The following is an 11,693-nucleotide window of genomic DNA, read 5'->3' as shown; positions in this document are numbered from 1 at the left end:
TGAGAATAAAGAGATGCGGGTGATGGATGGGAAACAGAATTTATTTGGAGTGCATTAAAGTGAGTGCTAGCCTTTTCATACCCCAGCAGTTGCAAACTTCATTCAATCACACAATACTACAGTAAATAGCATAATGAAAATGATGTTAACTTTACACAGAACAAACAAACTACTGTGGTCACAACCTGGGCACATACATAATGACATTTAATTCAAGTACAAAATAGCTATAAGTAGTTTCATTCTCAGAGTGTATACAGCAAACAAGTTCACATACTACACATTCAGTTCCCAACTGTGCTTATTAATTGTGACACCTTCTTACAAGTGTCCTTCTATCCTTTCATGCCTTCACCTTGGCCTTCACTCGAAGTTTTCAGCGATCGAGTCACGCCAGTGTTGTGAGATGACAGGCGGGCGGCAGGGAAGAAATGTCCATCCAGATAGGTCTCGCCTCACAACATCTTTGAAGACGACCAACACACTTAATACAGAGGGGCGAATAGTTTTAGTATGACCTTTTCCTTCTCCGCAAACAATGTTGCTTTCCGTAAAACAAAGAAAAACGGTAAGTTCACAAAACATGAAAAAATTTCTAAGTCAGAACTGGTCCCAAAAAAAATTTCGCTAATTCGCCCGGGTCGGGTCATCCGGGTCCGACCCGGTTTACAAACTATCCGGGTCTGACCCGGATTGGATCACGTGAGAAACGAAATTGTTCGTTTGACGACGTGGAAACTTATAAACGCTATCGCGTAGCTCTTTCGTGAGCCACGCCCACTTATCGCGTTACCAACATACGCTCAGCCACGCCCATTTATTAGTAAGTGCAGTATGTAGCACGAAACTGAGGTATCTATGGTGAGTAGTCAGTAGGTGATGACCTTTTTTTTTGGACAGCTAGGCTGAAGTTGCAATATTTACTCAACACGAATCGAACGCTCAAAACGTAGTCTCGTTCGCTCGCTCAAGACTAGCCGAAACATAGCTCTTATCGCACGCCTCGGCTTTAATTAATCCGGGTCAGTGGGTCATCCGGGTCAGCAGTAGTGACCCGGTTTCAACACTGATTGAGACAATAGCTGTCAGTAGAATAAACATACAAAACAGTTGATTTATGCAAAATTATGGCATTTTTAACAAATGATGCATTTGTGGATAATTGTACAGTTATTCATTGAACATGTTTCCAACATGCTTGTATGTCATCTGTAAGTCATAATGTAAATCCTTTGCAGAACCCAATGAACCTCCTAACTTCATAGCATCTTCACCACCAATGTGTTTATCCTCATCAGACCAGTGCAACAGGTAACCCCAACTACTGGCAAGTAATCTTTTGATTTGTCCAAATTGTGGACGTGACCTTGGCTCAGGATTCCTAGATGTAAGCTCAAATAAAGGTACCATATAAGCATTACACATACCAACACTTGATCATCATTCTGTATACAATTCTAGAACAACCAGGAGGTGGTGGAAGTCTATACCCACTATCCAGTATAGTCAATGTCTATAGTTATATAACAATGATACGTAAATGTAAAACAATACAAGCCTAGAGTAATAAAAGCCTACTTCATCATTTGTCATTTCTCCATAAGGTTTGCATCCCAAACTCCATATCTCATACAACACACAACCATAGCTCCAAACATCACTGTATGGTGAGTATTTTCTGTAGTAAATAGCCTGAAATAAGTAAATACAACATATTAAACACAGCAGTATAACTAATACCTCAGGAGCTGTCCATTTTACTGGTATCTTCCCTCCTGATGTGATGTAGTAGTTTTCATCAAGTAAATTGCGAGACATTCCAAAATCAGCAATCTTTAATAGTATCAGATATGCTTAGTATGTACAAAGTGAAACTTTTGCTACCTTGCATGTCGTTGATTCAGACACAAGAATATTCCTTGCTGCCAAGTCTCTGTGTACAAAGTTTTTAGCACTAAGATACACCATTCCTGCTGCAATCTCTTGACAAAATTTGAGCAGAACAATCGGCAGTTTTTCATTTGCAGAGTTTCCATCTCTGTAACAAAATATATATATAGACTTTGTGCAAGTACATCATAAACAGTCACATACGAGGGTTGTAGGTGCATCAGCACATTCCTCAAATCTCCACGTGACATATACTCCAGTATAATCATGGCAGGAGCATTTGTCACTACACCATAAAGCTTGATCACATTCTCATGATCAAACTGGCACATTATGGCAGCCTCTTGGAGGAATCTTAGCCTATCCTTATCAGTAGAATCAATATTTAAAGTTTTTATTGCTACTTTCACTTCTTTGGTGGAGGATGGCTTCCATGTGCCTCGATTAACCACTCCAAATTCTCCAGTTCCTAACTCTTCCAGAGTCCTACATGTGTTCACACAAGTGATATGGCCAATTATCATAGTTTATTCTGCCACATATATTAATGGTGTGTGGACTGATCAAAGGCTATATAGCTACTGGTGTCTCAAAGCCACATCACCACATTAACCACCACACTGAACTCCTGAATTTCTTAGTGTACTAACCTAGCCAAAAAGATGCTTGCTGCATGCTCAGCAATGGCTATTACTTTGTTAACCACTACATCTATATAATGGCTAAAACTCGATAATCAATTAAGTTTCATTGTGAATATATATAAGGCCTGCTCTACTGGCATAGTGCTAAAAGGAGCACTTCATAGCTCCTGAGTGTTACAAATGGGCACACTGGTTTGCAGCAGCACTAATGCTACAAAGCGATTAGAACAAACACTCATTTCTAAATAGCAGTGTTTAATCAAGTGACCAATTAGATACCAAACTCATGAGTGTGTATTGTACTGGTGTATTTAAACTTATTAATTTAAAGAATGAAGTAGAGATCCTAATGATAAAAAGTAGTGAATCGTGCAAGAGAGATATGAATGGTAGATACAGTGGTGAGAGCAGTTGATTGTTCGTGCACATGCAGCTTTGTGTACAAATTGCTACAGACTGCTAAATAATCGTGTTGTTTCACAAATTTTATGGCTATATTTATAAATTAATAATTTTTAAATAGACTGGCTTGTTTACTTTTTGTTATAGCTAAGCTATTATACACATGTGACTGTTCTTTTAGAATATAGTGTGTATGGCTACTGTATATATTAGGGTGACTGTTTTATTAGAGTATCTTGGTCTTGCTGATGATCTTAAGTGGTATTAAGAGGTGTGGCCAAAGTGCTTTGTTTACTGCAGCCAAACTGATTGGTATAAGTGTAGGTACATCATTAAAGGACATGGCTTCCATGCTTGGATTTTCTAGTGAACTGATCAGCTAGGCATGTGGTCATCATGCTGTTACACAACTGTTTGTTATAAGTGCAGCTAGAGCATTAAGAGGAGTCATTGCTGTACTCTGTTTTCTGTAGCTATCTACACCCTCTTAAAATAGCATAAGCTGCTCAAACAATTTTTGGCGCCTGAATATGTGCCTCCAAAAAATGTCCTTTGCATGAAGATAATAACTAGGAAATAAAAAGTGAAGGCACAGTAGAAGAAAATAGTAATTTGAACCCCATACAAAAAGCACATGCCACATGTGATTTTGTTGTTCAGTGTGTGGTGAAAATGGTGTAAGGTCATGTAGTTTAGCATCTAGCCTTCAAAAATTAGTTCTTAGCAATTGAATATTTGTGCTTTTGTAATGGTTTTCTTGTTTTTTAACACTGGATTTGACATTTCATGGACTAAGGCTCATCCATAAAGGTGCTTATCATTCATATGATATTTCAACGATGGCTTTTAGTGGCAGCATCTTGGAGGGGCCCCTCTATTTTGGTGGATCCCTACCATGCAGTACTAGCACACTATTATAATTAACACAATAAGAAAACTACACCTTATGTCAGTATAGCTATAAGTTGTACCATCCATATGTACAAGAAAATGTCTCTTACGCAGATAATAGCCATTAATGTATGTATGCATAAAAGTGCATGGCTTCATGCTGCCATAGATATATTATATTAGGAGGAGGATGAAATAACGGCTAAATGATAATACTACAGTTATTAATTTACTGCTTACAAAATTTCTGTATGAAAAATCTTTCGGAATCTTTTCCCTTCAAATTCTTCATAAATCTTGTGTTCATCAGATGGGGGCTTACAATACACTGGACCAGAAGGCTCTTCATCCTCACATGGAGTGTCATAAATTTGCTGGTCATCTTCCATCGATTCAGCTATTGCAAATGGTGAAGGACTTTCCATTTCATATATTCCTACAGTGGATTTGGACAATGTTGTTGGTACTTCATATGGTGCTGGTATAACAGTGTTGTGTGTTCTGCTCAATGAGGATAATGCTCTGCCCACAACTGCATAATATTTATTTGTACAATAATCAGGATCTTCATACTCTGGCTGTAGCAATTTATTACATTTGACAGTTATCATAAATTTACATACCTGAGATTGAGAAGGAGGTTTGTACATTGTGTTATTCATCTGCTTTTCTTCATCTACAATTACATATTACAGGAATATGCATAAAATTAATAGCAATGCAATAAACTACACTATAATCATTTTTAAAAGCCTACCAATAAATATGTGGCCTAATCTACCAATGCACACAGCAAATAGACTGATTAAAACTGCTTAGTTTAGATGTATATAACTCAGGATATATGCTTACAAAGAAATGAATGATGCTATAGAATGCTTCAGTTGTGGTACATAACACTGTATCCTCTAAAATTTGAAGTGAATTTATAGTGAAGAAGTCTGAGTTATCCACTAAACTATTGTTTCGTGAGGTGGATTGAGTGTACTATTCACAGGTTGCTTTAAAGTATGCATGAAGATGTCATTGTCTGTCATTTTACTTGTGAAAATCTGTAGGCTAAGCAGTGCCATGATCAAATGAGGCTTCTGAATTTATGTATGGTAAATGATTGTTCTGGATACATACGTGTATAGAACTATAGCTTCAGTCCAAGTAAACATCATAACTGTGTACCTAAACAGTCAAGTACCCTAACATAATACATAATAGTGTTAGAGCATATCAACAGTCCAAACACACACACACACACACTGTACAACCATAGAACCGTCTATCAGATAATTTCCTCTGACCCCCATAGAAACTGCATATTCTTTCACCTGGCCAAGAAAAGTGAGGAGTTTGAATTTAGGCTAGGCAGGACAACCCCCTCCAGGAGGCCTTGGAAAGGGGGGATTGGATCAGGTGATTTGGTTCATGCAGCGTTTAGTATTGTGTTATATTAAGGTATGAAGTGTATGATACAGCTTTCCCTCTTATAGGTTTGCAAGACTGACAGAAGGTGATCCTGAAATTTTCCAGTTTCCACCACATCGTCAACTGTGCACGCATGCACTCACACACACACACACACACACACACACACACACACACACACACACACACACACACACACACACACGCATGCATAGAAACACATATGTACACACACACACACACACATACACACACACATACACACACACAAACACGTACACACACACGTACACACATGCAACATACACACTATGGATTACCTGAATAAGCATATTTATTTCCACATATGTAGCTTAATGTATTGACATTAACAGTATGTGCTTTTCTCTGGTACTTCATATAGAGCATTACAAGTAAAACACCTGCTATGATAGCTGCAATGAGCACAATTCCACCTAATACTCCACCGACAGCAGCACCAGCTGATCCTCCACCATCACTACTTTCCATTCCTTGTTAATAACACAAAATTAATTATTATCATGTACAGTATGTGACACATTGAAGCACACATAATATATGATAATAGTACTACTACCACCTACTTACCTATGCACTGAAAGTTTTCTCCTGTCATAATATTTTTCCATACTACCATATCATTCACGCTATCACAAGTGAACATGTTATTACCAACTGGTCTGTAGCCAGTCTCACATCCTAGACTACACACTGACCCAAACTCACTACCACATTCATTAACTAATACACTATTCTCTATTGTATTAGTCAAATTGTTACAATGAAGAATATCACAGGTCACATCAGCTCCACTCCATAATCCATTAGACAAACATTGTCTGGTTGAGGACCCAGTCAGTTCATATCCAGGATCACATGAGAATGAACACTGATCTTCATAATGTGGTACACCAGTAGAATTACATGAGATCTCACCATTACTGGGTGATGATAGACTGGTATTACACTGAACTTGAATAAATCAAATTAATACACATTTCACCAACAAAACAGCAACTTACTCCTTTCACAACTCCATCCTCCTCCACTTGTAATCCACATTACTGATCTATCACTCAACACTTCACACACATATGATGGGTCTCCACTACCATTAAAGCCTTCTTCACACTGTAGATCACACATTGACTGATATCTGCTACTACAAGACTCAGCCAACATGCTGTTCATTGGTAGTGATGATGACGGACACTCCATGATGGTACAAGATACTGGTGATCCACTCCAACTACCATCAGACTGACATGTCCTCTGAGGACTACCAGTTAGCTCATAACCAGTGTTACATGTGAAACTACAAGTGTCTCCCTCATAACCCATTCCTGTACTACCAGAACTACATGATGCTATCTCTCCATTGGATGGTGTTAGTAGGTTATCACATAGAATATCTACAATGAAACACACATCAGTATGCACATTGTACAGACCACTGCTAATTGTAAGTTTTCATACATGTAACAACATACAGTAAGAGATTGTGAATCTTAAAACCCGATTCAGAAAGTTGTCCTATATAGCTAGCAACTTCTAAACAACTATATAGGCACCAATGTATAGTTTTAATGTGGTGTGGTAAAATTGTATAGCAGGGATTATGAAGACTTGCATTTTCTTGCATAAAAAACTAGCCTCACCCTTTCTTCATGACATAAACTAAGTTAGGCATAACCAACCCAAAATGCACCTTCAGAGCAACCTGAAATGCTTTCAATACATTCTACAAAATACTTTTAAAAATTAAAACAGCTGAATTTTCATCTAACTAACTGCTAAGCATTATTCGATTAAAATTTGAACAGAAACAGTTTTATCTGTATGATATATATTTGTATAATTGCAAAAGTTTCAGTGTAAAGAATCCAGGGTTCCAGTCTTCTTTAATAATGTTGCCATAATGTATTTTGGTTTCACCATACAGTTTAACTAATAACTATACCTAAAAATCATTTAATGGTAGCCGACAAGTAGAGTGACGTCATGTAACAGAGTTTCTTTCATGAGTTTTGATATAGCTGCTGAATACCTAGCTAGCAGATCAATGCATTTCAAATCTTGTTAACTACAGGACCCATGCAAGTAACACCAAACAAATCCAATTAGCCATCATTGTCTGAAAGCACCAGTTATTTATTTTATTTTATTTTTTTTATGTTTTGTAAACCTCACTGTAGAAAAGTACAACACATAGCCATATACACAGTTATTATAGAGTCATAATATATCTTTGTACGTTCTATATATTTAGTATAAAAAATCTGTTAGCGGAAAACTTATAGCAAGTATTTCAGGTCAGTTTGAAGGGATTCTTGAGCTTAATAGTGAAACTGATTTCTGATTGATATTTTGTGAAGGAAAAGAAAAAATTGTAAGAGTAGCCATACATTTCATACAGTAAAGAAGTCCACCCCATCACATCAACCATGACTCCCAACACTGCCTTACCAAATATAACTTGAATCAAAGGTTGTCTGTTTGCCTCAATAACATCAGTGTCAGTATTAATTGAAAAGGTGTTTTCCCTACTGCCTTCATCAATGTAGGAAGTATATCCCACTGTTTCAATATTCCATATTTTGTAACGACTTTCACTTGGTATAAAATATCCAATGACATCATCTGACTGAAACTCAATTCTGTCATTGTCAATAAATGAAACATTAGCTAAGTGATAGTCATCCATATTGGTTATGTCATTATTACTCAAAGTGTAGCGATCTTCCTCAATGTATGATTCTCTTGATTCCATTGAGGGTCTGTATACTTGAATGATAGGAAGATCTTCAAGGTCTTCTCCGTTTAATCTTTCTAGACTTATCAGATAACCAGTTATTCTACCACTACATGAGAAGTTAGTCCTTGGAACTATCACTTGAATACGATCATCAAATACAACCATTCCTGGTTGTTGAACATTGACTTCATCAACACAACTCAATCCACCTGCATTAGAATAATTAAAAGCAACATAAATAGGCACCAAATATATATGAAGTTGGAGAATTTCAGTTGATTCACTACAAGGCATGTAGATATCATGGTTGAGGAAATCTGGAAAGCAAATTGACTATCACACAATACAATGTTTACTTGGAAGAGTTAGGTAAAAATTTGAAATGATTTTTTTTGTATTTAAACAAAACAAACAGTGTTACTGAGCAGTATAAAACTATAAACCCTTACTAGAGACGTTAGGTGAGGTGCTTACTGGAGAAAAAGTGGTCTGGCCATGTGAGACCAGACACTGTGGCTTGCAGAGGTATCTAGTACAAGTAAAGAGTCAACTATATAGCTGGTTTTGAGAGCTGTCTTTTTTGGGGGGGGGGGGGGGGGGGATATGCGACAAACTCAAATGGCTACTTCTAGCTTTGGTAAGCACCTGGCTTGATATGTGAAACAGTAGAATGGGCTTGCACAACTAATCCATTGATATTGTGACATTTAAGTTATTGACTGGCCTATGATTCTAATTCTAGCTTGTAGTCATTGGCCTAGGTGGTGCCGACTTAAATTTTTTACCATGATACTGCTAAAAAATTTTACCATGATACTACAGTCTTCAAAATTTGCTATCTGAAATGGTAGAAAATGCAATAGCCAGTTATGATGCATCTTAAAGTTTCATATGTATGTTCACAGCATTCATGAAATTGTTATATCATTGTCCAAGACAGAATTACTTATCACATGCACATGTATACAAACATGTGTATAACATTTAACATACCACACTTGAGGCTCCAGTAAGACATTCCAGTCATAAAAACAATGATGTAAAGTAGCCTGAGATTAAAATCCATTATGTATTTCCTTGTGAACAAAATCACATATTGAGTGATGATTATACATAATTCAAACACATAATGTGAGTTGGAATAAAGACCACACCCAGGGGCGGAGTTTATGAGGTTCCAGAAATTGGTCAATGATCAGAAATTTATTCTACAAAGGTACAAATAGTTCCGATCAAAATACTTTAATTGCACAGTCAGCCACCCTGATAGAACAGTCACATGCTTAGTTAACATCTGTAACCAACTACTTATTAACTGTAACAACACGTCTTAGATTCTATCTCAGGTAAATTTTCTTGGGGTATATACCCCGCCTTCCCCAGAATTGCATCTGTGTCTGTTGCATGTTTCTATCTCAATTGCTTAAAGTTTTCTTGGGGTATGCCCCCTTCCTCAGAATTGCATTTGTGTCTATTGCATGTTGTAAACTTCACAATCTTTATTCTTTGACCTGCTTCATTACCCTGAGCACAAGCAGCCTATATCTCAATAAGTTCTTGACATACGCTGAGAAAATTTCAGCTTTTAAAGACTTTTAGTGAAAATACTCAATTTTAGACTAGCTACAGAATATTCAGAAATTTCCTAGGGGAACATTCATTCCCTCAGACACCCCTAGATTTAGCATGCTATTAGAATGCATGCACAGGAAGTTTGTAAAACCAGCCCCCAAAAATATGGAGCTGCCTATGGCACCAATGAAAGTTTCACCATGAATGCAAATTTCTACTGTATATTAATGTACAATTTTATACACAACCATGCTGATTTTGGTACTTTTCGGCAGGTTCTTTCAACTGATTCCACCATTTACGAAGCATATAAAAAAGGAAGCCGCGCATTCCATGTATTATACTGATAGTGGGCTTGCAAAAAGAGCACTACAATATCAAAGCTAGGCAGTTAACAGGAATGACAAATAATAATGTAAAATTATTAAAGCAATGCATGTGTCCAGAAGGCACTTTCCTGAAAATTAGTGTAGTAAGTAAAGCTTGAGCCAGTACTACTATGCTTTTTAGCAATGTCCAGAATTATGCTCAAAGCTATGTTCGCAAATCAAGAGTTGACTCTTTTATTAGAGTATTTCAACATTTATTCTGACTGCTGTATTAGAGTAAGTGACTGCTCTGTTAGAGTATTGTCTGCAAAAGTGTAAAGAGAAATAGTAATATGAATTGCAATAATAATAATGTCCACTGTGTTCATTTTCGCCATCTTTTTGGCATGAATATTTCACATTTTACTCAAAAATCTTGAAAAATCATTCTATTATGGCAAATATTGTCAATGCAGCACCTGCCTAGTTGTGGTATCAATATTGAACTAGCTGGTTGCAAACCAGGCCAGATCTAGTTATAGCTAGAGGTGAAAGCGGACTAATTATGCATGGGATGCGTAAATTTTGCCAGCAAAATTGTAGCATAGGTAATAGGATGTAGCTAACAGTATAATGGGTGAAATTACCATAAACATTGCACAATATTTTTGCGTATAAAATGTCCGCTTCTGGTGGACACTGTTAATGTACTGTACTATTGTTTTACTTTTAAAAGGTAGCTATACACGGTACTGAGCTAACACACTGATCAGATTCAGCTCCCTTCCGAAAACAACCCCTACTACTATAGCGGTTACCGCCACTGTTTACACACCATAGCAGTGTATACGTATATACGTACGTACCTCGGTATGTACAGCCCTTGATACCAGAGCAGTAGCTGTTTACAATTCTGTCGTCGGCGTTTTTAACAATCAGGCCGGCTGAGCTCGAATGGGCCGGCTTTGTAGACCGGCAATCAGTTGTAATAGCTTGGGGAAGTACAGGGGAACTCAGTCGTAAACTTGCGTAAACTACACCCGGCACTACCAATATCAGTAGAAAGCCTTGTAGCTAGAAAGCTTAAGAGTAAACTGACAACTCCATGCAGTAACAGCTAGGCTAGCTACATTAAAATAACGTGATCGTACATGTATATAGCTCATGATGAAGTTCACCCACGCATACCATGAACAGTGCTCTTTGTCACTTTAAAAGGAAGCGACATGACCAACTTTCTATGACTTTACTTAGTATAGAAATGGAAACCCGACTGGAATGCGGCATTATCAAAACTCCATGCATATAGCTACGTATATGCATGCTGGAGCAAACCTTCACTTATGCAAGTCCCATGCAAACCTTTCTAAGGAGTTTCACATGACTTTATGATTAACAAGCTTATTAACTACACTTTTAATTATATATGTGACAGTGTGAAGTATATAATTAGCTATGTAGGCTCCAGGAAATTCTTGGTAGCTAGCTAGTTAGTACTAGTCTATATTTCAGTATGACCTCACAATAAAGTCAATGCCATCTCCAAGACTTTCACTCAAATCGTGAGGTTATAGCCACAGTTAGTTAGTACAGAGTGTGTATGCCATACAGAATGTCATGGTTATAATTGGTGTTTTATCCATGGAAGTGAATTGTAGTAACTGTAATCTTAGTAAGTCATAATCACCTATCGAAAAAAAAAAGCAGTTTCGTAAGATGACCATAAGTAGCCATATAGCTTTTTTGATGAGATGGGGTTAATGAGGTCAACCACTTCAATCTTATAATTCC

The 11,693-nt window shown here is 37.2% G+C and overlaps 1 protein-coding gene across 2 annotated transcripts; it reads right to left on the bottom strand.

Annotated features, from left to right (window-relative positions):
* Positions 1-1,100: 1,100 nt before the first annotated feature.
* On the bottom strand, positions 1,101-10,979 carry LOC136250914 (uncharacterized). 2 transcript variants are annotated; one of them, XM_066043262.1, is made up of 14 exons: positions 10,769-10,979; positions 9,016-9,230; positions 7,734-8,231; positions 6,290-6,679; positions 5,856-6,239; positions 5,567-5,758; positions 4,451-4,503; positions 4,068-4,405; positions 2,095-2,376; positions 1,885-2,038; positions 1,741-1,833; positions 1,579-1,692; positions 1,428-1,513; positions 1,101-1,381 (listed from the first exon to the last, which is right to left on the bottom strand). In XM_066043262.1, exons 2-14 carry the CDS (start codon positions 9,086-9,088, stop codon positions 1,171-1,173), a joined length of 2,868 nt encoding a protein of 955 aa, XP_065899334.1. In that variant the 5' UTR covers positions 9,089-9,230; positions 10,769-10,979; the 3' UTR covers positions 1,101-1,170. The 2 variants fall into 2 exon arrangements, with proteins under 2 accessions (XP_065899334.1, XP_065899335.1); XM_066043263.1 differs by having other exon boundaries at positions 9,016-9,098.
* Between the last annotated feature and the right edge of the window lie 714 nt (positions 10,980-11,693).

The sequence above is a fragment of the Dysidea avara genome, chromosome 3 (assembly GCF_963678975.1).
Source record: "Dysidea avara chromosome 3, odDysAvar1.4, whole genome shotgun sequence".
Taxonomy (NCBI): domain Eukaryota; kingdom Metazoa; phylum Porifera; class Demospongiae; order Dictyoceratida; family Dysideidae; genus Dysidea; species Dysidea avara.
Note: the sequence above shows the minus strand (reverse complement) of the source record. Positions and strands in the feature narration are given on the sequence as shown.